Source organism: Miniopterus natalensis, chromosome 7 (assembly GCF_054644295.1).
Source record: "Miniopterus natalensis isolate mMinNat1 chromosome 7, mMinNat1.hap1, whole genome shotgun sequence".
Taxonomy (NCBI): domain Eukaryota; kingdom Metazoa; phylum Chordata; class Mammalia; order Chiroptera; family Miniopteridae; genus Miniopterus; species Miniopterus natalensis.
Window position 1 is genome coordinate 41,297,011 of NC_142087.1, and position 26,577 is coordinate 41,323,587.

The following is a 26,577-nucleotide window of genomic DNA, read 5'->3' on the forward strand; positions in this document are numbered from 1 at the left end:
CCGCCGTCTCTCCAGCTACGCTGGCGTCTCCTGGACACTGTGAGTCCCTTACGGAGCCTGGTCGATTCCCAAGTTTAGCTCTTAGGACCCGAACGCTCTAAGTCGCGGAGTAGCGGGCCGAGCGCCCTAAGACGCCCTGGTAACGCTTTGTCCGTACAACAACATGGCTGCGCCCATGGACTCAGAAAAGGAGCATTTTTTTCCCATTTGGGCTGAAAGGGGTGTCATTCATGACCACTATTTAGGCGGCTGCTGTTTACATGATGCAAACCTGGGAAGGTGGTATGCACTTTCTGACCAGCGAAGCGGTGAGGTAGGCCATAGTGGCTGCTGAGCTTGGGCGCCGTCGGTTCGGAAGATCGCGCTGGTGTGGCCGACGCCAAGGTTAGGCTCAGAATTTGCTCGCTAGGATTTTCCAACCCTCTAGCCTGGTGGTGTCCTGTGAAAAGCTGCGGGGAACAGAAGTGGTTAGGAGCGGGGCTGGTATGAAGCAGAGAAGTAGGAGCGAGTCAGAGGTGCAGTGGGCATAGACTGCTGTGCTAAAAACAGGACACTGCCGCTTCTCTTTGAACTCAGGCACTGCCTGGTACCTACAGAGTGTTGTGGGCATTTTGAATTACCAACCCCGTTATTGAAAGTTTATATTAAAACATTGTAATTTTCCTTAGACTTGCTACATATCATGAATGTTAAATTCTCTTCTGTGTACATGTCAAGTTTATTTACCTGCACGTCAAATCTCCCTTTGTGTATGAAGTATATTTTTATTGAAATACAGGACATTTAAGAACTTGATCAGGAAAGTTGGGTTTTACTTCTAATCGTTAATTCCCAGTGTCTTTTTTGTGTTTTTTTTTAAAGAAAGAATGTCTGTGGTGCACCAGCTGTCACCAGGATGGTTACTGGATCATCTTTCTTTTATTAACAAGATAAACTATCAAGTTCACCAGCATCATGAGCCTTGTTGCAGTGAGAATGGACCCCCTACTTCTGCCCACCTTGATTCTGTGTCCTCTTTTGGATCCTCAGCTAAATTTATTGCTTCTGACTCTCCCACTAAGCCAGAGAATGATGATGGAGGAAATTGTGAAACGTTCATACAAAAATATATTTTTCGATCTGAACTGTTTGAGATCACTAAACCTTATATAACTTCAGCTATTCACAAGGAATGCCAACAAAATAATGGAAAGGAAGATCTAATGAATGGTGTTAAAAAAGAAATCTCCATTTCTACTCTTGGGAAGGTAGAAAGTTTTAAGAAATTTTTATATTTCTACCAAAAACACAAAAGAAATTTATTATTCCAATATCTCAAGTATCTTGTGATTTACTAAGTATAAAGAATAAAGCATAAGAATCAATAAAGCATAAGAAGGCCTTAGCTTATCTCCAGTAATTTTCAACTATTTGCTAACAATCTTTGCTATACAATCCCTGCCCTCATGGATCTTATAATTGTAAAAGGAAGAAAGATATTAAATAAGAAGCACATTGAGAATTAGAATAAGGAAAGTAATAGAGATAATTAATTACATTGTTTTAAGTACCTGAAGTAGACATTTTAATATTATCGTGATTTTTTTCTTGTACATGTGTTTTTTCTCTTTCAGCAAATATTTATTGATCATCTTCTATGTGTCAGGCACAGAAAATATTTCTGAGCTTTCAGTAATATAGTATGTAGGTAATTTGTCATTACTGTTACTAATTCAGGCAGATAATAAACAGTTGTAAAGGACTTTATTTACCAAGTATGGGCATTGTCTTCTAATGTTTAGGTATTTTAGTATTTTATTAGATATTTTAATGTTAAGGAATCATATGATGGGTAAATTTCTCATTTTAATATAGAAAATTGTAAGCATATGTAATGAATGTTATCTTGACAAAACTTACTTTATTTCTGATATGCTACCGCAAATTGTGCAGTTAGCTTAACCTTAAGTCCACTTATTTATAGTCCACTTATTTATCCAGCCAACAAACATTTATTGTTAGCCTGCTTGGAGTTTGCTACCCTGTAAGAACTGAGGTTTCAGCAATAAAAAGTACAGAGTCCCTGGCTCTGTATTGCACTCTCTTATGTGTTCTTTGCTATGGAATTGTTAGATATAGAAGAGTGTTAATATATCTCATTTGTACCCAACCCTGAGGTCAATTATAAACAACTATTAAGAGTACATTGGAAAGTTTTTTAGGTGATAATACATAGATAATAGTTCTTTTCAGAAATGAAGAAAGTTCAGAATAGTTATATATATCATCTGATAGATGACACTGGTGACTGTTTATAGAATGTCACAGTTTTATTGTGTCACGTGGATGTCTGTGCTACATTTTATCATTTGGCACTATTTCTTACTAATAGCAGATAAGGCTGAGGTGACCTTTTATCACCTATTAAATTTGTAGTGAAAGCAATAATTATTTCTTGGGAAAGCTTTTGTATCCTTTCTCCATACCCTCTGCACTGATTTTGACTTTAATAGTCAATTATTACCTCTTAAAGGCTGAGATGCATAATATGGAAAATGTGATTAAAAAAAATTTCAAAATATTAATATTGTGATAGATGGCAGGAAATAAAATTTTTCTGTAACTTACTCTTTAGAAGCGTAAAAGGTGTGTTTTCAATCAAGGTGAATTGGATGCCATGGAGTACCATGAAAAGGTAAGCTGTGAAATAAATGTTCTTCGATAACATTATAAGATTAATGTGAAGTACTGTAAATAAACAGACAATATAAATAAAGGTGTTCTTTAAAATCAAGCAATCATGTGATCAGGGTTAGAATTTAATAGTGGAGTAGTTTATTATTACGTTTATAGTAATGAACAGTTTAAACCAGTTTTTATTAAAACTTCATATACTCCTATTTTACATATTTAACATAAGCAAACTTGTTACATTGGTTAAGTTTATAAATTTTACAAGTTATAAAAGCCTATCGTCTATAGCCAAAACAACTTATTAAGAGAGTGGCAGAAGAAAGCATGAATAATGTGGAGAATGTATTTCTGGAACTTAGAGGTAAATGAGATCTAGGAGTTAAAAACCAAGAGAAAACAGAGGGTATGCAAATATGTTAAGCTAAACTCTCTAAGGAACACCTGTGATTGAAGTGGGAAACAGGGTTTGAATTTGGCTTAGGAGGCATGACAGTTAAGTACAGTTTTGGACATGTTGAATTAATGTGATGGAATGACATTAGATTTTCCCCCCTGTCTTTTTTGTGGTAAAATATACAGAAGAAAATCTACCATTTTCACCTTCTTTAGGTGTATAATTCAGCATTAAGTGCCTTAACACTTCTTAAAGTGGACTCTTAGGTCAGTGAATATAGATCTTTTTTTCTTTTCTAATATAAGCACTTAAAGCTGTAGGTTCCCTTGAATCATTGCTTTATATTTTCCCGTTCATTCAGTTCCAAATATTTTCTAATTTTCCTTATGATTTCATTTTTGACCTATGTGAATTATTTAGAAGAGTGCTATTTTATTCCCAAATATTTGGGGTTTATCTCAGTATCTTCTTGTTAATGATTTTTAACTTAAATCTATTGGGGTATAAGAAAATATACTCTGATGATTTCATTCCTTTTAAATTTATTGAGCCTTGTTTTATGGTTCAGCATGAGTTTTCTTTGTGAGTGTACCATGTACTGTTTTTATATAATTTTGTGTAGTATTTTATTTACTTATTTATTAGATTTTTACTTATTTATTTATTTATTGAATTTATTGGGGTGACATTGCTTAATGAAATTACATAAGTTTCAGATGTACAATTGTATATCATCCGTATATTGTATTGTATGTTCACCTCCCCAAGTCAAGTCTCCTTTCATCACCATTTATCCCCCCATTTATCTCCCCTACCCTCCTTTCCCTCTTGTAATCACCATACTGTTGTGTTTGTCTGTGAGTTTTTTTCTTTGCTTAATCCCTTCACCATTTTCACCCAGCCCCCCAACCCCCTTCCCCTCTGGCAGCTCTCAGTCTGTTCTCGGTATCTATGAGTCTATTTTGTCAGTTTATTTTGCTCATTTGATTCCACATACAAGTGAGATAATGTGGTACTTGTCTTTCTCTGACTGGCTTATTTCACTTAGCATAATACTCTCCAGGTCCATTCATGCTGTCACAAAAGGTAAGATTTCCTTCTTTTTTATAGCTGTGTAGTATTCCATTGGGTAAAAGTACCACAGCCTTTTTATCCACTCACCTACTTATGGACACTTGGGCTGCTTCGAAGTCTTGGCTATTGTAAATAATGCCATGAACATAGGGTACATGTATTTTTTGAATTAGTGTTTCAAGTTTCTTTGGATATGTTCCCAGAAGTGGAATTGCTAGTTCTTAAGGCAGTTCCATTTTTAATTTTTTGAGGTAACTCCATACTGCTTTCCACAGTGGCTACACAAATCTGCATTCCCACCAACAGTGCAGGAGGGTTTCCTTTTCTCCACATCCGTGTCAACACTTGTTTGTTGATTTATTGATGGTAGCCATCCTGACAGGCATGAGGTGATAATGTGGTTTTAATTTGCATTTCTCTGATGATTAGTGACATTGAACATCTTTTCATATGTCTATTGGCCATCTGTATGTCCTATTTGGAGAAGTATCTCTTCAGGTCCTTTGTCTTGTATAGTCTTTTTGAATATGTAATGTATAGTTGTGGGATGCAGTGTTCTGTGAATGTCAGATCAAGTTGGTTGATAGTGTTGTTTAGAACTTCTGGGTCTTAATTGGGTAAGTTGTTTTGCAAGTGAGTTTGAAATTGTGTTTAGCCTAAGGCTAATGTCCTCTTTTACTGATGCATGATCTGTGATCTACCCAATACCCTGTTAAGGACTACTCACAGATCTGAGCTTTTCCCTTATTAGAAAGCTAACAAATTAGCAAGTTCAGACCTAAGATTTTATTAAAATAAGGATTTTATTGTTCCCTGCATAGCAGGAATCACATGCTTTATGTTCACGGATTTTCTTTTACTCCAAGTCCCCTGGCAACAATGCCGAGTAGCCTCATTGGATGCTGTGCATGCAGTAGATTTGATTCATGGCCAAAGAAACCAAGCTTAGGGAACCCCAATCTTTTAAATGGGTTACAAGCAGATTTGTTCAGCCTTCTGCCTGGATAGCAGATAGATCTCCCCTCTGCTCTGGAAGGAGACATAATTTCCATCTTCCATGTTATACACGTATCTTTAAAAATTTATTCTGGAACAAAAACTGTCATTGCCTCTGCTCACATGGAGAGACTCATGGTGAATTGTCTCCCAAATTGCCCTGTGAATCATGAGGTTTTCTAGTCTGAGTGGTGGAAACAGGCACTATTCTTGGCCATGTGTGAGCTCCACACTGTTTCTTCTCTGTCCTTTTGGGTGGTTGTTCTCCTGGTCTCAGTTCCCTTGCACGCTTTCACTGATCCGTACTTAGGGGAATTTCTCTAGTTTGACTACCTGCCGATCTATGGAGTTTTCTCTCTGTGCAGTTCTTTCACCTGTGGTACTCTGTCCTGTGAACTCTGTTGGTTTTGGCTGCTCCAAATTCTCAGCTCTGGATCCTCTCCTGTTGACTCCCAGGCTCCGCTCTGATTCCACCTTCCTGTGGCCTCCTGGTGGGGGCGGTCATAGGTTTACTTACGGTTTCTTTCACTGTCCTTTGTTGCCCTAGAGTCTTGCAAGCTGCTGTTACTTTACTCTTGGCTGGAGGTGGAAGTCTCTGGCTACTTTGAACATTTTTCTCTTTATCTTTGATTTTCAGCAGTGTGATTATGATATTCCTTAGTGTAGTCGCTGCCCCCTGCTCCTTCTCCTCTTTCCTTTGTTGAGCTTCTGGATCTGTGAATTCATAGCCTCCAGCAAATTTAGAAATTTTTGGTGATTACTTCATCAAATATTTTTTCTCTCCCCTTATTTTAGACAAGTTTATTGCAGTGTTTTTAAGTGCATCAATCTCTGCGTCAGTGTCTAATCTGCTATTAATCTGGTCTGGTGTATTTTTCATTTCTGCATTGTGGCTTTTTCCTCTAGACACTGAATTTGATGTTTTTTATAAAATAGTTTCCATGTCTCTTAACCTGCTCATTTCCCCCTTACATTTTGGACATATGAATATGGTTATAGTGCCTTAACATCCTCTTGTCCTAATCTTTTTAAAAATGGGCTACACATAAACCTACCCTTTTCCTACTAATTGTATGATCTGTGTCATTCCTGTGCGCTTCCACTGAGTAAGGTGACTTTTTCTCTTGTAACGTGTTGCAGTTTACTGCTTCTTTGTATTCCTGGCAGGCTTTTTTTTTTTTTTTGGTAAGACATTTCAATTTTAGCTTGTTGGATACTGATATTTTCATGTTTCTATAAATATTCTTGAGCTTTGTTCTTGGACAAAGTTATTTTGAAACTGGTTTATCCTCTTGAGACTTCCTTTAAGCTTTTTTAGTTAGGACTGGAGCAGACTTTAGAGTTTTTTGTTTGTTTTTGCTTTTTTTACCATTACTGAGGCAATATCTGTGAATTACAAGATTTTTCATTTTGGCCAGTGGGAGCACTAACTGTTCCTAGACCTGTATGAGTTCTGGGGATTGTTCCCTTTGATCATTTCTCATCCTTTCCTTGACATTGGGTACTTTCATCAAATACTGATCAATACTGAACAGGAGACTTGACCCTTTGTAGCTTTCAAGACCTCTCTCTCTGCAGCTCCCTCCTCTGTGGTACCTACTCTGCATACTCCACCTGCTTGGCCTTTGCAGACTCCCGGCTCTGTCTCTTCAAGTCCGAGAGACTGTTGGACTCTGAATGGCTGTCCTTCCCTGTGCTGCTGCCTGGGAGCTTTCTCAAGGCAGTTAGCTGGAGCAGTCATCTGCTTCTCCTTTTTAAAGAGAACACTGCTCTGAAGGCCTTTTTAAAAAATAACTTTTAGACGTAATTTCAGATGAAGTGCACTCCATCTATTCTGAAAGCAGAACTTGGCTTTTATTTTTATAATTATTGTAGTTGCATTACTGCAAAACTTTGTTTATATGTTCACTCTTTAGTTGCTTTCCTTTTCTTTCCTTTTTTTTTTTTTTTGGTTAATCCTCACCCCAGGATATTTTTTTCCATTGATTTTTAGAGAGAGTGGAAAGAAGGGAAGGAGGGGAAGAGAGAGAGAGAAACATCAATGTGAGAGAGACACATCAATTGGTTGACTCCTGCATGTGTCCCAACCACACCAGGGATGGAACCTGCAACCCAGGTACATGCCCTTGACTGGGAACCGAACCTGTTACCCTTTGGTACGTGAGCCAGTGCTCTTACTATTGAGCAACACTGGCCAGGGCTCTTTTCTTTTTTTAATAATTCAAGCTATATTTTATAAAATCAAAGGTGTGTTTATTTTAAAATTAAGTCACTAGTGCCCGGCCAGGCATGGCTCAGCGGTTGAGCGTCGACCTAGAATCCAGGCGATTGGGGTTTGATTCCCGGTCAGGGCACATGCCCGGGTTGTGGGCTCGATCAATGACTCTCTCATCATTGATGTTTCTATCTCTCTCTCCCTCTCCTTTCCTCCCTCTGAAATCAATAAAGATATATTTAAAAAAATAAAATAAAGTAAAGTTAAGTCACTAGTAAAATTTAAGATTAAATCTTGTGATTTAAATTTAATTCTCTTTATAGATTAGAGATTACACTTTCTTCTAGAAACTTACTATCAAATTCATTTTATAATTATTTTAAAGATATATTTTCTTTTATATACTGTTTGGTTATTTAATTTTCAGTGAACTAATGAGGTTTGTATCATTCCCCAATTAGGAAACTGCAGTTCTACGGTATACTCACACATTCTTATCTTTTCATTGTAGTATAAAATTATTTTCCTATAAGTATTAAGAATGTTGATTTCAATCCATAAAAGTTTACATATTCAAAGCATAGTAGAAATTTCATTATTTAGAAAATTGTTTTAATGTCAGTGACCTTTTAATATTCTTTAAAAAATTCTCTTACAGATCAGGGGCCTGATTTTGGATGGATCTTCACAGATAATCCAGGAAGGTTTAAAAAGTGGCTTTCTTCATCCACTCTCTGAAAAACAGGACAAGTGTAATGAGCCCATTACTTTACCACTTGATACCTGCAATTTGTCACAATTATGCGAAATGGCAAAGCATTTCCCTTCTCTGAATGAAATGGAACTTCTGACATTACAATTGATGGAAAATGATATCTCTGTTACAGAGCAGGATTTATTTTCACGGATTGTTGAAAACAACTCTAGGTTCACAAAAATGATTACTCTAATGGGACAGAAATACCTGGTGCCACCAAAAAGCAGTTTTCTTTTGTCTGATATTTCTTGTATCCGCCCACTTCTGAATTGTAAGTAATTATTATGTGTATTATTAGAAAAAGATAATTTTTCTGTGGCCTCAGAAGTCAAGAGCTAGTTTGAATGTTGAATGGGGATAAACATTATATGAGGATAGGGTAAACACTGAAGTTTCTCATTGTAATTTTGCTTCTAAATTCAATTTTAAAATGCTGAATTTTGCCTTTATAAATGTTTTAAATTCTTATTATGAACAAAGGGTCAAAAACTAGTCCCTAAGAGACCAAATAGAGTTACAGATCAGGGGTCTGAGTTTGGATGGATCTTCACAGATAATCCAGGAAGGTTTAAAAAGTGGCTTTCTTCATCCACTTTCTGAAAAATAGGACACTGCTCTGCACTGTTTGACATCCATCCATCATCTGAAGCTTCGTACTTAGGAGTTCAGGATACAACTGAGTTTAATCAAATAACTTTACTTTTCTTCATAACAAATAGAAACACTTCACATATGAATATTAACTCTTAGCCTTTTAGGTTACATTTTAAGCTGGTGTTCAAGTTTATTGTATAAAATTTCTTAAGTAGTTTCCTGTATAAAGTCGAAAATAAATATTGAAGTCCAGACCAGTATTTGAATTTAGATTCTGAAACTTAAATAACTGTGAGTCTTTGGGTATGTCACAAAACTGGGCCTGAGTTTCCTAATCTATAAAATGGATATGATTATAGCTACTTCTGAAGCAGTTTTGAAGGCTAAGTGAAATAATCTGCATTAGGAATTCAGTTCCATGATTTATATGTTTTTAATAAATTACAACTCAATATTCTCAGGTATGATGTAGGTATTGATCAAGTTGAATTGAATCTGCTGTTTATTATGATTTGGACATTTTATATTAAAATTTAAATTTAAAATAACAGCGTATTAACAAAAAGCTTCTTTTAATTGTTATTAAGCCATCTGACACATGAGTGATTATTCATGTCACAGTATCATAAATTCCTCAGGGTAAATGATAGGATAACAAATTAATGAGAAAATCATGATACGTTTGAACATTTTCCCCCATTCTTTTTTATCTTTGTTACTCTAATAGTTTGAAAACCGTTACTTCCTTGTTATAATTTGTGTTTTTTTGATTACTTATGGGATTGTACATTTACAGAAATATATTTGGTTATCAAAGGAGGCAAAGGGACAACTCTTCCTTACAGTGAAGTTCCAATTAATAAATGTGGGTGGAATGATGGAACTGGAAAATTTACATTTGGCAAATACCATACTAGTTGGATGGTATTTATAGTGGGTGAAAAGATGAGACACTGGATATTTGGACAATCTTAAAATATCTTCCCTGCAAGACACTTACTAACTACAAAGGGAAAACTAGAGAAACCTGGTAGACTATGCTTTAACCTAGTGATCAAAGGTAGTATCACCAGTAATGAGACATTTCTACATCTGTATTTCCTGATGTGTTGTTTTAATAAGGACATGGCATTACCTCATTGGTACTCTTGCCAAAAATAACCAAAATTTAATCATGAGGAAATACCACACCCAAACTGAGGGACATTCTACAAAATAACTGGCCAATAGCCTTCAAAAGTGTGAAGATCATAAAAGACAAAGAAAGACCAAGGAACTTTCCCAGATTGGATGAGATTTAGGAGACATGACAACTAAATGCAATGTGTGATCCTGATTGGGATCCAGGACCAGAAAAAAGGACACTAGTAGACTTAGGGCAAAATATCAGTTATAAGACTGAAAGTTCATTTCATATAAAAATTAAAAAATATAAAGCAAATAATCCCTGAGGTTTGAAAGGACCACATTAATATTGCTCTGAAGATTTACAGGGTATTTAAAATCATTGGTGTCCAGCTAAGTGAGCTGTAGTTATTTTTGGACAGTCTCTGTAAAAATTGTAGTTGGTGAAATGTTAAAATCCCAGGGGTACTAAATTAAATGGGGAGTCTCAGTATTTTCAGATAAGTTGTTCTGTTGAAACAAATGCCACAAATCCTCTGTTGCATTGCATTATATTTTGTAGGTAGTGAATGTACTTCAGTTTTGAAGAACGTGTTTAGTTTTTAAAGTGAAGGTAGTTTTCATGAAGGTAGTGTCTGAAATTGTGTTTTTGTTCTTAGGTAGGAAAACATATGATGTAATTGTGATAGATCCACCATGGCAGAACAAATCAGTTAAAAGAAGTAACAGGTAGGTATAAATAAGTTTTCTATTAGATATATTTTCTAAAAGCTGTTGTCCTTAGTACATTCTAATTACATATGCTAAAAACATTAGTTTTTGATATAGGTTGTCTCAAACTACTAAAACACTTTAGTTTTAAAATTTTAATTTCTTTAAGTAGATAATTCTCTTGAACTAGAGCTATATATAGGTGTAAGTATGTTAAAAGTAATATATTTATTAATTACTGAGGTTACTGACTGAACCAGTTCAGGGATGTTTCTGTAACAGTAAAGGACAACACTTTTTCCTTCTTTAATATAAAATGCTAAAGTTTAGAAATATGTGCCATAGTATAGATTTCCTTAGCAATCTGATTGTTGCCTTAAGCTGCCGGAGGTAATCTGTATCTTACCTGGTAGTATTGTCCTTGTTTAGAGTGTGTGTATGTGCGTGTGTATGTAGGTGGGAATGACATCATTTGTTGAAAAGACAGTTTTTTCCCCCTGTGTCATTTCTCATTGTTATAGGTAACTGTTAAATTCAAAAGAATCAGAGAGGCCAATTCTGTAATATTCTTTGGTAATGTATTCCAGTTTTCTCCAAGACTTATTTTTAAATACATGTAGCTTAAATTTCATTTGCTTTTTTTTTTTTTTTTTTTTTTAAAGAAAAGCGCTAGCTTTTTAGGTCTTATTCTTGAATATTCTATAAAAGTTTTAAAAAAGTGGACAAGTGTTTGATGTTGTTAGCAGCATTTTGGGAGTACAGATTTTTGTAATTCTGAATAATAGACTCCTTCATTTAAAGTATTTTATGATAGTTTTACACACTACATGTTTTTTCTCGTGTGATATGCTTTATTTATTTATTTTCTCTTTTTTTATTAAAAATTTTAATGTTGACATTATTGCAGGCGCCCCCTCCCCTTTGCCCACCTTCATTCATCCCCTCACATTTTGAAAGTTTTGGTCCCCCCCCCCCCCCCCCACTTATCTTACAGGTGTATGTTTATGATCTCATTGTAACAATTTACTGTATTGCTTCTTTCCATCAACTTTTGATTTAAAAAATTCCAAACTGAGAAAAGTTGAAAGAATAGTACATGAATATCAAATTAGTATCCCCTAGATTTATCAGTTATTATATTTTACCACATTTGTGTGTATTTTCTTTCTCTCCATCTCTGCTTTTTTATCCGATGTTGCAGACATCATAATTTCACACACAAATTCTTTAGCATGCATCTCCTGAAAACAAGGGCATTCTCCTACATAACTACAATACCATTATCACCAACAAGAAAGTTAACATTCACTACATATTCAGATTTCTCTAATTATTCTCAAACTATTCTTTATGGCTATATATGTTTTTATGTTTTTGCTGTTTAGATCCAATATCTAATTAGGGATCACTCATTGCATTTTTTTTTTTTTTAATTCATTTAATGTAGAACAGTTTCCCAGTCATTTTTTATGTTTAGGACATTGACTCTTTTTTTAAAAAATTGTGATTTGTTTATTATAGCTTTGAATAATGTATTACCTAGACATAATCTGACCAAAGATATGTGACCCCTACACTGAAAATTATAAAGTATTTTTGAGAAAAATTAAAGAAAATCTTTAAAAAAGTTATTTTCAATTACAGTTGACATATAATATTATAGTACTTTAAGGTGTAGAACATAGTGATTAGACATTGATATACTTTATAAAGTGATCACCCAGATAAGTCTGTTACCCATCTGGAATCATACCTAGTTACTACAGTATTCCCTAAGCAAATATATTCCTTGAGCAAAAAGACTCTTAATAAAAGAAAATGTCACATATATACACTGAAAGACGGAATATATAAACAGTGTCTATTCTCCTGAATTGTCTAGGTTTTGTACAATCTCAAACATAATCTCAGAAGAGGTTTTATTTCTGGTGAAAATTTACATGGTGATTCTGTAATTTATATGGAAATGCAAAGGGCCAAAAATAGCCAGTGCAACTTAAAAAAAATTAATTTTGTACAATCTTATATTGGTTATATTAGTTTCAGGTATACAATATAGTGATTCAGCATTTTTTACCTTACAGTATCATCACCCCAATAATTCTAGTAATCTGTCACCATGCAAACTAATCGCAACATTATTGACTATATTCTCTTTTCCCTCTTCACTCATCCCTCCACCCCCTCCCTTCTGATAACCATCCCTTTGGTCTCTGTTTCTCTGTTTTTGTTTTGTATAGTTTGTTTGTTTTGCTTTTTTAGATTCCACATGTAAGTGAAACCTTATGGTATTTGTCTTACTCTGCCTGACATTTCACTTAGCATAATACCCTCTAGATCCATTCATGTTGTTGCAAACGGCAAGATTTCATTCTTTGTATTGCTATGTAATACTCCATTGTGTGTGTGTGTGTGTATAGCTATTCATGTATCGATGGACACCTAGGTTGCTTCCATGTCTTGGCTATTGTTAATAATGCTGCAATAAATATAGGGATGCATATATCTGTTCTAATTAGTGTTCTCATTTTCTTTGGATAAATGCCCCAAAGTGGAATTGCTGGGTTGTATGGTATATCTATTTTTAGTTTTTTAAGGAACCTTTATACTGTTTTCCATAGGAGCTGCACCAATTTGCAGTTCCACTAACAGTGTACAAGGGTTCCCTTTTCTCCGCATCCTCGCCAACACTTGTTATTTGTTGACTTTTTGATAATAGCCATCTTGACACATGTGAGGTGGTATCTTACTGTAGTTTTGATTTACATTTCCCTGATGATTAGTAATGTTGACCATCTTTTCATATGTCTGTTGGCCATCTGTATGTCTTCTTTGGAGAAATGTCTTTTCATGCCCTTTCCCCATTTTTCTGTTGTATTGCTTATTTTTTTAATTATTGAGTTGTATGAGTTTCTTAAATATTTTGGATATCAACCCAGATCAGAAATATTTGTGAATATATTCTTTCTTTCAGTAGGTTGTCTTTTTGTTTTGTTGAAGGTTTCTTTCACTATGCAGAAGCTTTTTAGTTTTATGAAGTCTCATTTGTTTATTATTGCTTTTGTTTCCCTTGCTTGAGGGGAAGTATCCAAAAAGCTGTTACTCAGACTAATGTCAAATATTTTACTTCCTGTGTTTTCTTCTAGGACTTTTATGGTTTCAGGTCTTTACATTTAAGTCTTTAATCCGTTTTGAGTTTATTTTTGTTAGCCAATGAAATTTTGAAGGCATACGCCAGAGTTGAAAGACTTACACTACCGAGTATCAAGACCAGTTCAAAAAGCTTAACAACTAAAATTGCATTCTTATTACAAGATAAACAAGTGGAACAATGAAATATAATAGAATTCAGAAACAGTTTCTCACGTATATGATCATCTGATTTATGACAAAAGTGACATTGTTGTGCTTCTGTGAAATACTTGCCTTTAAAAAAAATAACACTTGTTCAAGATAATATCTATAAGGAAAAATAATAAATCATGAACTCTACCTTACACCCATCTACAAATAAAATCTTTAAGAAAAAAATTTTAAAAAAAGTTTTCCAATTACAGTTTACATTCAATATTATTTTATATTAGTTTCAGGTGTACAGCAGAGTGGCCAGATAATCACATACCCTACAAAGTGTTCTGTCTGATACTTCCAGTACCCATCTGGCACCATACAGAGTTACCACAGTATTATTGACTTTATTTTTCATACTACACTTTACATTCCCATTACTACTTTGTAGCTAACAGTCTGTACTTCTTAATCTCTTCACCTATTTCACCCATTTCCCCAAACCTTCTCCTTTCTGGCAGTCATCAGTCTGTTCTCTGTATCTGTGAGTTTGTTTGGTTGTTGGTTCATTTATATTCTTTAGATTCCACATATAAGTGAAATCTTTCTCTGACTGACTTATTTCACTGAGCATAACACCCTCTGGGTCCATCCATGCTGTCACAAATTGTAAGATTTCATATGTTGACTCTTTTTTAAGTGTCTGTTCCACAGTTTGCAATTTTGTAGATATCCCACAATTTGGAATTTTCTGATTATTTATTCATGATTAGATTCAGGCTAATTTTTTTGGGGAAGAATACCACATAGCTGATGTTGCATACTTTCCATTGCAACACAAAGATGGAATTTGCTCAGTGATTTCCAGGAGATTAGAACTAGAAAATGAAGTATGACTGTTTCATGCTTCCCCTTCAAAATCAGCCCAGTGTGGCTGGCGTTGCTCAGCGGTTGAGCATCGACCTATGATCCAGGAGACCCAGGCTTGATTCCCGGTCAGGGCACATGCCCTGGTTTCCGGCTTGATCCCCAGCAGGGGGCATGCAGGAGGCAGCTGATCAATGACTCTTTCATCACTGATGCTTCTCTCTCCTTCTCCCTCTCACTTCCTCTCTCTGAAATCAATAAAAATATATTTAAAAAAACAAAAACAAAACACAAAATCAGCCCAATTAAATAAAATTAAGGCTAGTGAGAACGCAATGAAGTGATTGGTAGTCTGTGGGGAAGGAAGAAACTGAGACTCAGTAAAACAGAGGAATGGGGCATTGACTGGATGCTTTGATAAGGTCAAAGAATAGATGATGGATGGGGATTATGGCTGGAGATCAGAGATGTCCTGGTTTCAGAGATGGAGCAAGTGTGAGTGATGACAAGGCCTAGGTTATGGCAAGTGGAATGGATTACTGAAGTAGGGGGAATGCAATTGTATTTATTTAAGGGAAGAATAGTGAAGTGTGTACATTATATAGATTGTGCTATGAAATTGTCTGGGATAATGGCAAGATATCTACCTCATTGAGGTAGAAGGGTCTCAGTGCTTAAGTCCTCGTTGAGTATGGAGAGTGAAGATGAAATGGGTTCTGTAAGAAACATTAGAGGCTAGCATAGCTGGATAGCATACATCTCAAAGAGAAGGGGATTTTATGGAAACAACAAAAGGAGAATGCTGACCTCTTCTCCCCCTGTTGTATGTACTGAGTGTTGGAGAAAGGGCCACAGTTATTTGATTGAGTAATGTAGAGCAAGTAGTGTTCTAGCAAGACAAACTAGACTTCATACTATTAATGGCCAGGAGGTGCAAGACTAGAATTTTTAATTATTTTAACTTATTTTTTTGTAATGAAAGCATGAGGGATTTAGAGAGGCCAGTGGAACTGACTGGGAAGGAAGAAAGAAGGAGGATGATAGAACGAGGGTTGAAAATACGGTAGAATCTTGAGACGATAGTGTCAAGACTCACAGTGAGGGAGTCCTTGTGTAATGTACAGATTATGAAAACCAAACAATAATGGTAAAAAGCGTATTGTACATATTAGTAAAATTACTGAAATGTAATGCATTTAGAGGTGACAAAGAAATACAGCCTCACAATTTTAAATAAGTAAAAACAAAAAATGGTTATTTCTGACTTGCATGTAATACTGTGTCCACTGGATGTCACTGTAGCTTCATATTTAGTAATACAAATAAATACTTATGGGAGCTTTGTGTTTGTGGAGTCAGTGTCATTCAGGTCTTCTTCCTACCTATTTTTTGTGTGTTTTTTGCAGCAAATTTTACTAATATATTTTCTGTTTATTTTTAGGTACAGTTATTTATCATCACTGCAAATAAAACAAATACCTATCCCTAAACTGGCTGCTCCAAACTGCCTTGTTATTACTTGGGTGACTAATAGACAGAAGCACCTACGTTTTGTAAAGGAAGAACTTTATCCTTCGTGGTCTGTGGAGGTAGTTGCTGAATGGCACTGGTTAAAAGTAAGTTCAGAAGTTAACTTGTGACATATAAGTCATATTAAGGTAGCATTTGCTTTTTAATACTTAACATGTCACTGCTCTACTCCTTCAATATGGGCTAATTAAAACTTTTACTTTGCTGCTAAATACTTTTATCTTTTTATTCTTATGACTTTGTTCTCTTTTTTGTAACAGTCCCAAATTGCTGGCCTTAGTAAGTCACTCAGAGAGATATCAGGATGACATTTAAAAAGTTCTGATGTCTGTAGTTTAAAAAACAACAAACAAAAACTTTGGAGAATCTGTCCATCACTAACCATAGAAATAGCCTTACCCTTCGGTTCCTCTTTATACATCCACAATGGCAGTCACCCTTTTTGATTTCTTTCCTTTTTTTCTTTCTTATATTGCTGGGGATAGGAGAGAGAATAGCAAAGTAACCCAGTTTGGAAGAGGTGGGAAGATGCTAGAACCAAGAACTTTTCATACTTTAAACCTTGCCTTAGGCCCTTCGGTGCTTTATGTGCTGCTCTGCCTTTTTTTAAAAAAAAAAAATATCTTTAATGATTTCAGAGAGAAGAAGGGAGAGAGGGAGAGAGAGAGATAGAAACATCAATGATGAGAGACTCATTGATCGGCTGCCCCCTGTTGGAGCTTGACCCCGCAACCCAGGAGGCATGTGCCCTGACCGGGAATCGAACCCCAATCTGGATCCTAGGTTGATGCTCAAACGCCAAGCCACACCCAGCCGGGATGTGCCTATTTTTGAAAACAATGATTGTAACTCTCAAATTGGTTGAATGATCTTTAATATCTGTACTCGCTATAAGAATATAAAAATATACAGAAAAATTAAGAGTTCACTGGACATCCTTTTAAAGACACATTGTCTAAGATGAGTTCTTCAAAAGCGCTCCTACATTTTAGAAAGATAAGCCAGGTTAGTATGAGTTGAATGTCTAATGCTTACATAGGTGGCATATCCATGTTAGACATAGGAGAGACCTGTTTCCATGTGCTTTGTTTGTACTTTGCAGTCTGTGGAATATCTTGTGAAAGCTATGTACATTGTTAATTTGCAACTATTTTATGGGACTTGGCAAACAAACATTTACAGTTAGTTGTATCTTTGCTTTCATGACATATTTTGGGCTTAGCTTTTTTGATTTGGTATAGGACCATGACAGGAATATAAAACCTTGTTCCACCCTGCCCATTATGACAGTTCTTTTAATAATCAGACACTGGGATCAAACTCAGGAAAAGGTTACTTTCTGAAATCATAACCAGTAAAATGTTAACACATAGAAATGAAGACTAGCCCAGTCAGGCGTGGCTCAGCGGTTGAGCACCAACCTAGGATCCAGGAGATCGTGATTTGATTCCCAGTCAGGGCACATGCCTGGGTTGTGGGCTCGATCCCCAGTCGGGAGCATGCAGGAGGCAGCCAATCAGTGACGACTCTCTCATCATTGATGGTTCTATCTCTCCCTCTCTCCCTATCCCTTCCTCTCTCTAAAATCAATAAAGATATATTAAAAAAACAAACAACCCCCCCCCCCCCAAACTAAGACTGTAGTAGTAATCAGTTGTGAGAGATGGTATTGTAAGACCTATATATATGAAACACTATTAGGTAATTATATATATTGTTATAACAGAAGGAGTAATCTGCATTAAGTATAAAGAACATCCAAAGAATGAGAATTTCCAGTGGTTTTACTGCAATGGTAGAGGCACTGTCTCTCATGGGCTCAGAGGTGATAGAAAGATTTTACTGATTTTGTGTTTAGGTATTTTGATAGGGGTAAAGGTTTTACAGATAAAATATATGAATGTTCTGATAATGAAAATATATACCTCCATGGTTAATTAATGAATTGATAGTGTTATTATGAATTATATTTTGAATTTGATTAGCTTAAGTGAATCTTTGAGAGTCTGATCACTCCAGGGTGAAATGATAAAATTAACTTCTGGATTTATAATGCCAAAGGATTGGACTATTGCCTATCTCATCAATCAATCCATGAGCTTCTTTCATTATTAATTTTAGCTCTGACAGTATTTAATGATACTGTTTCCTATAAATGAAGGAAAATACTATAATCTACTTAGTCACAGTGCCAGTAAATATATGAATGACTGAATAAATGAGTTAATGATGACATGGTTTCCAGGAATAAATGTTAATTAAATGTAGAGATTTTTGTATACAAGATGGTAAAGTGATATTTAAAATAATTTTCAGTCCCTTACAGCTGCTGTGTCCAATATGGTAGTTACTCTGCGACTAGTCCAAACTGAGATGTGGTGTTAAGTGTAAAATATTGGATTTTGGAGGTGTAGTATGAAAAAAGAATATAACATATCTCAGTAAATTTTTTGAGTTGATTGCATATTGAAATGATAATATTTTTGATATGTCAGATTAAATACATATTTAAAATCAATTTCACTGCATTCTTTTGACTTTTTTAAATGTTGCTACTAGAAAATTTAAAATTCATATGTGGCTGGCATTTGTGGTTCATGTTATGTTTTTATTAGACAGCACTAGCCTGGAGGTTTAATAATTTCTTTTTCTTTGGTGGAAACTGTAGGAAAAAACAAACCTTTCTGGGATATTTACAGATGTATGTTTTTTGTTTGTTTGTCTGTTTTGTTTTTTTGATTCCTTCCTATCAGATCACCAATTCAGGAGAGTTTGTATTCCCATTAGATTCTCCACACAAAAAGCCTTATGAAGTTCTTATACTGGGGAGAGTTCAAGATAAAACTGCTTTACCATTAAGGTAGGAATGGTGACTTTTCAAAATTATATAAATTAATATTTATATTGTATTAATTTTTAGGTTTTAAAAAATTATTAAATAATCATTGATTTTCCTTAATTGTTAATGTTTTTGAAAATCTGAAAATGTCCCACACCAGAAAAGTATGAATGGTATGGCACATGAAACTTTATAATATTTTTGGTTTTATCTAGTGTGTAATTATCATTGTTGAAAAGGAAATTATTAGAAATGTCTTAATGCTTAAATTGTTGATTTCTTTTATTGTTTCGATTAAATTAATTTTAAATTCAGATGTTATTTGAAAGGTGAAAAAAGTTAAGGCAACTGTGGCTTACATATAAAAAATGTTCTGTAAAATATAATTTAGTTTGTTGTTCTGTTTTTATTAGGAATATGCTCCCCATTCCAGATCATAAGTTAATTGTCAGTGTGCCCTGTACTCTTCACTCACATAAGCCACCTCTTGCAGGTATGTTTTTATAAATATAATTGTTATGACTTCTGCCAAATTGAAAAAAAGAATTGAATTTAGTATTTGAATAGCCTAGATTTGAAAATTAAATCAGATATGTTATTTTAATTAATATTCTAAAATTTTATAGCAGAATATATGAGTAGTTAGTTGTTTTTGTTTTTTTGTGCTGCTGAAATATTTATTGTTTTCTTTGGTTCTTGTCTTGGGAGAGGGTTCTATCTAGTTGGTTAAAAAAGCTGCCTAGTGGCTGCAGGGAGAGGCTCAGACAGAAGCCCTGACTCCAGGGTAATGCAGAGGGGCGCCTTAAAGGCCACCAGGCTCAGGAGGCTCCTTGTGGTGCTTGAGGATGAGCCTTCTGAAGAGATACTCACCTAGTCCAGCCTGGGTGCAGGCAGGCCTGTAGAGGTTAGTCTGGAGCTATCTTCTTGTGAGTTTTACTACTTTATCTAGGAAGTAGCTTTCCAGGAAGGCACAGAGAAGGGGGGATCTGTGCTGGCAGAACCCAGGGCATGCAGATTCCAAAAGGGCCTGGTTCAGGTTCTTCTCCAGGGCCATGATGGCTTCCATGGCATCCACTATCTCCCAAGATAGTGGACAGCTATCTGCATGTCCTGGAAGAGGGTTCTGCCACCCCACTGGTTTTGCATCTTTAAGAGATGGCTTGGCCAATTTGCAGAAGAAGCAGCCCTATGCCCTCCAGAGCCATATCATTATGGTGGAAATAGAAGCCCAGAGAGGTAGGTGTGGGAGGTACACAGATGCAGGTTACCAGGGAAGCTGATGGAGGCCTCTGCCTTAGTGGGGTAATTGTGACAAATCTGAGAGCTCATGGTTGGTTGGCAATAGGAGCTAACCATAAAAAATTATGTTTGCTGGTCCTGGAGGTTGCAACTGGAAAGGATGTTGGAGGGTGGTCACAGGCTGGAAGAAGGCGAGTTCCTGGGTCTGTTCTGTACAAACACTGTTGAAGCAAGAAACAGATCTGCAGACCACTGAACATGCTGCATAGATTAGTCTTTTTTATTACCTCAGTCTTTCCTCAAACTATTTTTTAGGTTCCCCTTATTGGTTGCAGCCCCATCACTGGCCTGGACAGAATGTTAAGACTGATGCTAGGCCTCTGAGGACTATAGTTCAGGCATGGGTCAGGAACATCCAGCCCATGGGCCATGTACGGCCTACAAAATTGCTTGGTCTGGCCCTGCCAAGGCAGCGCCGGGAAGGACTCAAAATTCAATAAAACTAGGAGCTTTTTTCATAGCTAATTTTTAAGTTCATAATTTTGTATGGTCCTCAAATGATGTTATAAATATCCAAATGGCCCTTGGCAGAAAAAAGGTTCCCCACCCCTGGTGGGGGGTTTTGCTTTACTACTAGGGTTCTATCTCTTGCTTGTTCTAAAACCAGAATAGATAATTGGTAGAGACTGTCAGGATTTTATGTTGAGGTAGTGTTGCTTTTCTGAACCAATGGAAAGGGAATTGCTGCAGCTTGTAATTCTTACTAGTCTTAATGCTTCAGTATAATGTTAATCATTCAATGAAACTAAGCAGCAAGGAATAGTGGAAAGTTTCGGTTTTGGAGGTTGACTGACATGAGTTTGAATCCTGGCTGTGTTACTTGAGTGAGTTACTCTAATCATTTTACACTTCGGAGTCCTTATTTAAAGACGGAATAATGATATTTAATTTGTCAGATTTGTGAGGATTGGTTATAATGTATTTGAAATTCTGAAGCATATAATAGCAGCTCAGTGAATGCTAAATTTTTCAAGTGAGAGTTTTTAAAAAAGGAATGTAAATCTTTGAGAGAGACTGAATTTGATATTCAAAGTTTACTATTCAAATAATTTCTTCAGGAATATATATTTTATTAATTTGGTGATCCATGCTTTAAAACCCCTAACTTTTCAAGCTGCCACTCAGGAAGACTATAGGCTACCATCCTATCATATTACTTTGCAGAAAATGATATAGTTTATGAGCTAGGATATATAGGAAAGTGAATACAAATTCCCCAAAGAATTTTTATTGAGAGCACTTCGGCTTTTTCTGTTATTTTAAATTGTAGAAGAAACATTATAGTGTTACTTCATTTGAGGAATATTCACATGTCTACCTGATGATTAATTCTTTGACTTAGAATAATTCTCAGTGAATAATTACCTTTAAACTTTGGACTGTCATAGATTTTTTAATATATTAAGTATGTGACTTAAATGAAAAGTGAGATTGTACTGTTCTTTGAGGAAAAAATGGTTTGACACCAGTTATACATGATGGAGAAAATCTAATTTGTATTCTTTTCATTTGAATTTTATCAATCAGTGAGTACCAAAGCTTACTTTAGTGTTTGTCTTAGAGCTTATTTTTTTACTTTTAAAAATCCAAAAGCTAAGACCCAAAACCTTTCATTCTTAAATGATAATTAAACTATCAGTTACTTTTAAGTAGAATAAAATTATGTTTAAAGATTAATTTTAAGAGTTAAAGTTTTAAAATAGTGAAAGCAGTTAGTCTTTTATTACTACTCATAAAAACTAGTGTTACAGCCTGTATTTATGAAATGCAGCTTTTCTACATTCCCAGTAGAGAGCAGCACAAACACATGTTAGGATTGAGAACTATTTAGAAACAAAAGTTAGATTTTTGAGGGGGAAAATTCTCATTATTCCATATATGTGATTCTTATGCTTTGGGTAAGCAGTGGGAGACAAGAAATATTTGTAATCCTTTATTTTTGAGTTCATGTTATTAGATAGCATGTGCATGTATTTTAGTTGTAGAGCTGTACAAATTAAAGCTACTGGAAAGCAACTTTCAAATTTCTGCAGTATATTTTACTCTGAGATCATAACTCTAGGATTTGGGATGATACATGTTCTATATTTAATGTTTAGAACTTTTACATGTAAATGTTCTTAAGCTGAAAATTCATAAAATGAAATGCCCTCCTTTTGCTTCTAGACACACCAAGATTTTTTTTAAAAAGTTATAATTTGCTATTTCTGCTGCAAAATATAAAAAAGACCAAATTGGCAGCATATTCATTTCAAATGATACATTTACTCTATTTTTAAGTTTTGAAGTTTCCTCCTTAGATGGAAAGATAAACCATCAATAGCTCTGATGGCTTACAACCTAACAAAGATATATTCTTAAGTTTAAAGATTTAATAGGAAGATTATGAAATAAAAGTAGTTGAGTCAAACTTTATTTTTTATATTTTACCGTAGAAGAATTTCCACTCCTTTTTACTGCTTTCCTCAGTCAGTTTCTATCTGAAGAGTAAAACATAGTTTGATGAGATTCTGTGTAGTGTTTGAGCAACTTCTGCCCAGCTCCTTGCTCCCAGAGCTAAAGGGAGATGACTGGTTATGCATAGATTACTTCCTCACTAATGCCAGATATTATGTAATTATCTAAGTATGTACAAGTTATATTTAAATTTATATATTTGCATTTACTTTTAATTGAGATATAATTGACATATTAGTTTCAAGTATACAACATAATGATTCAATATATGTATGTACAGGTGGTCCCTAACTTAAAATAGTTCTACTCAACAATTTTTTGACTTTACAATGGCACTAAGGCAGTATTCATTCAGTAGAAACCATACTTTGAATTTTGAATTTTGATCTTTTCCTGGGCTAGTGATACGCAGTCCTATACTTTCTCATAATGCTGGGCAGCAGCAGTGAACCACAGCTCCCAGGCAGCCACCCAGTAATGAGGGTAAACAATCACTTTAAACCTACAATGCATTTACTGTGTTAGATGGTTTTACCCAACTGTAGACTAATGTAAGTGTCCTGAGCATGTTTAAGGTAGGCTAGGTTTAGCTGTGATGTTCAGTGGGGTATTAAATGCATTTTTGACCTATGGTATTTTCAACTTGTGATGGGTTATCAGGATGTAACCATTGTTAATCTTGTAACCATTGTAACCATTGAGCATCTGTATTACGAAATGATCACCAACAATAAGTCTAGCTAATATCCATTACCATGCATAGTTAAACATTTTTTTCTTGTGATGTAACTTTAAAGATCTTGCATTAGCTTTTTAATTCATATTTAAAATTAGTAAGAATAAAACATTTTTATTAATTTACCTTTATTTCTTTTGCCTTGTTTTGAAATTAAACGAACATTTAACATCATAAGATATTACTCTTTGATTTTCTATTTTTGTCAGCCAGAAAGAAAAAAAAAATCATTCAGTAATGTGCTACATTGAGAAAGTAGGTGATAAATGGGTTTGGGTTGTATGTATTTTTCCACTCTAAGTATCTGGTAATCTTTTTGTATTAGATTGTGAACTCTTAGAAAACATGGACATCTGTTTTTCTTATTAAATCCCATAGCACTGATTATAGTGGATGCTCAGGATAGTAAATATTTTTGACTGTCTGACTCCAGTTTAGTCTTCAGTTTAATGTTCCAAAATAGAGTTGCTAACATCTTTGTACTGAAAAACTGAACAAATAAGCAAGAACAAAGAGAACCCTGTTTCATTATAATCTTAGACTACATTAAAAGTGAACTGAGGCTGGTAAAGCATTGAATTAAAGCATTTAATTGTATACTAATAAAAGGACTAAAAGTCTTCATGCTACCATCTCCTAGAAGTTGGCAAAGCCCAAATTTGAATTTAGTTGTTATAGACAGGTACTTTTAATTCTTTGACTTTTGATAAACAGACCAGTACTTTCAGACAAATAAATATTTTGCTGTGAGAGCAATTGAAGAACATTAAAAAAACATACAGTTTTTCATGTATTGTTGAAAGTATTATAGGTGTCCCTTCCACCCCCCTCCCCCCTTTCCCTATATCAAGTATTCCTAAGGAACCTGTCTTATTACTAAAGGGAATTTGATAGATTTCTTCCAAGCTCAATATTGTATGCAGTTAAGACTATATTTTACCTGTCCAGTGACTTTTCATCCCTGAATTGTTGTTTTCATACCCAGTTACTGTAATTGGTTAATAGCTAACTTAGCAACATGATTAAGGTTAAATTGACTTAAATATTTGTCATCCAAGTGAGCATGTGCTTTAAAAAAAAGCTTCCATGGTATTCTTTTCTTTGTTAGTGTTGATCACAGCTATTTAGCCAATATATATATGAGGTACTTTTTTTTTTAAACAAAATATAATTTTCAATGTTAATACAATGAATAAGGAATACTTAACTGTGGAAATAATATGGTGAAATTTTTAGGTAAATAAGGATCTATAATTTGGAAGTGAAAGACTGTTCATAGTACTACCAAGTTAGAGCTAAGGGGATATAGTTAATTGTTAGTCAGATGTTCTGAATATTTCTGTGTCCAACTCTTCATTTATTGCACTTTCACTAAAGTATATGTTTGCAGAGACTAATATTTTGTCTTAGTTTTTTAAGTTGGTTGTCTTTGTATTGTTGCTATAGACTTCTTTTTCATGCATGGATTACGTTTATTAAAAATAAATTAAGTTTTTACTCAGGAGATCTGTCAGCAGTATTGGAAAACTGAAAAGTCATCTGTGTGGGTGTTAAAATCCTCATTTCTCATCTACAAATGAAAACCAATAAATCAGGGCTATTGAAAGTTCTCATGGTGTTTTCCCCAACCTCAAGGGTACTTATTTCAAATGACTTTCTACCTATAAATAGTAAAGCCTGTGACGAAATCCTTGAAATTAATTTGCTGTCTTGTTTTGGTGGGGGGAAATATTTTTGCGTTTCTAATCTTAACTGCTAAAAGGATATTGATTCCTTTCTTAATAATAATTTTTATGTTTTTTTCTCTTTTTTGGACAGAGGTTTTAAAAGACTATATCAAGCCAGATGGGGAATGTTTGGAATTGTTTGCTCGAAATTTACAGCCAGGTTGGACTAGCTGGGGCAATGAAGTTCTCAAATTTCAACACGTGGATTATTTTCTTGCTCTGGAGTCTAGAAGCTGACTCTGATCTTTAAGTTGAAATTTTCTTCAGGTTTCTCCTACTCCCCCTCCCTTTATTCTGACGGACTGTTTTCTTTCGTCACCAACAAGTATGCTTAGACATGTAAACAGGACATGGTTGTTCAGCAAAATGGCTGGAAGTGACTAGCCTTCATGCAATTTTGAGATGAATTTTTACTTCAGTTGCACGAGTATTTTATATTATCCTAGGCTCATCACAAATAAAGATGTAAGCCTTTAGAAAGATGGCAAGACTGTTACTGAAAAAGTCACAAAGCCTGCACTGAGGACCAGAGGTCATAATTTTGCCTATGGATGTGTTTTGTTTGGTTCACACAGTAATATAAAAAATGTGAACCATTATTCTATAAAAATCAGGAAATTTCACGTAAAAGTCCAGATTTCTGCTTTTCTTTAAAATTTAGATGCTCTGACTACACTGTGGCGTGTGTTCTTTCCTAGTGTCAATATGTAGGACTCAGTGGTGGCAGTTCTTTTGGGAGGGGCCATGCACAGTTTATGACAGTGCCTCTTGCTCCATGTCACTCACTTATATGGTCTATGTGGCCCTTGTACAACCCAAATATACAGCCTGTGCTATGCTGTTACATTCTGGGAAAAGCATTCAGAAACCTGCCAAGTTTATACTGAGTTTAGGAAACATTTTTGGAGGATTTTAAATTGTGTTCAAGGTCACTCTTCAAGTACGTGTTAGTTTGCTTATTTTTCTGGAAAAAATTTTAAAAATATTTTTTATAAAAATGTCAGAGGTGGATCCAAGGTGTCAGCAGAATAGGTGGAAGCTACACTCACTTCTCCCAGGACTAAAGTAGAATTACAACTAAAATATAGATCAACCAACTGAATAACCAACTGAAAACTAGCTGAACAGAAGTATTATAGCCAACATTTTGCAGAAGAAGCCACGTCAAGACTAATAGAAAGGGCAGAGTTGCAGTAGTGGGGTTGAGGGTCTGTGTGAAAAAGGTGAAGGGATTAATGAAAAAAACAACTCATAGACCCAGACAACAGTATGCTGATTACTAAAGGGAAAGGGGG

General features: G+C 35.0%; 1 protein-coding gene across 3 annotated transcripts; it reads left to right on the plus strand.

The window, feature by feature from the left end:
- On the plus strand, positions 1–26,577 carry METTL4 (methyltransferase 4, N6-adenosine). 3 transcript variants are annotated; one of them, XM_016211494.2, is made up of 9 exons: positions 1–39; positions 862–1,247; positions 2,615–2,674; positions 8,011–8,380; positions 10,488–10,557; positions 16,136–16,310; positions 18,978–19,084; positions 19,477–19,556; positions 25,374–26,577. In XM_016211494.2, the coding sequence occupies exons 2-9, from the start codon at positions 867–869 to the stop codon at positions 25,517–25,519; spliced, it is 1,389 nt and encodes a 462-aa protein (XP_016066980.2). In that variant the 5' UTR covers positions 1–39; positions 862–866; the 3' UTR covers positions 25,520–26,577. The 3 variants fall into 3 exon arrangements, with proteins under 3 accessions (XP_016066980.2, XP_016066979.2, XP_087675109.1); XM_016211493.2 differs by lacking the exon at positions 1–39 and adding an exon at positions 76–384; XM_087818983.1 differs by lacking the exons at positions 1–39; positions 25,374–26,577 and adding an exon at positions 76–384 and having other exon boundaries at positions 19,477–19,570.

Excerpts from the sequence above, each read along its gene's own strand:
- METTL4 (XM_016211494.2), top strand. The coding sequence starts at position 867 with ATGTCTGTGGTGCACCAGCTGTCACCAGGATGGTTACTGGATCATCTT. Across the intron at positions 2,675-8,010 it reads CCATGGAGTACCATGAAAAG|ATCAGGGGCCTGATTTTGGA; the intron begins GTAAGCTGTGAA and ends ATTCTCTTACAG. Across the intron at positions 19,085-19,476 it reads AAAACTGCTTTACCATTAAG|GAATATGCTCCCCATTCCAG; the intron begins GTAGGAATGGTG and ends TGTTTTTATTAG.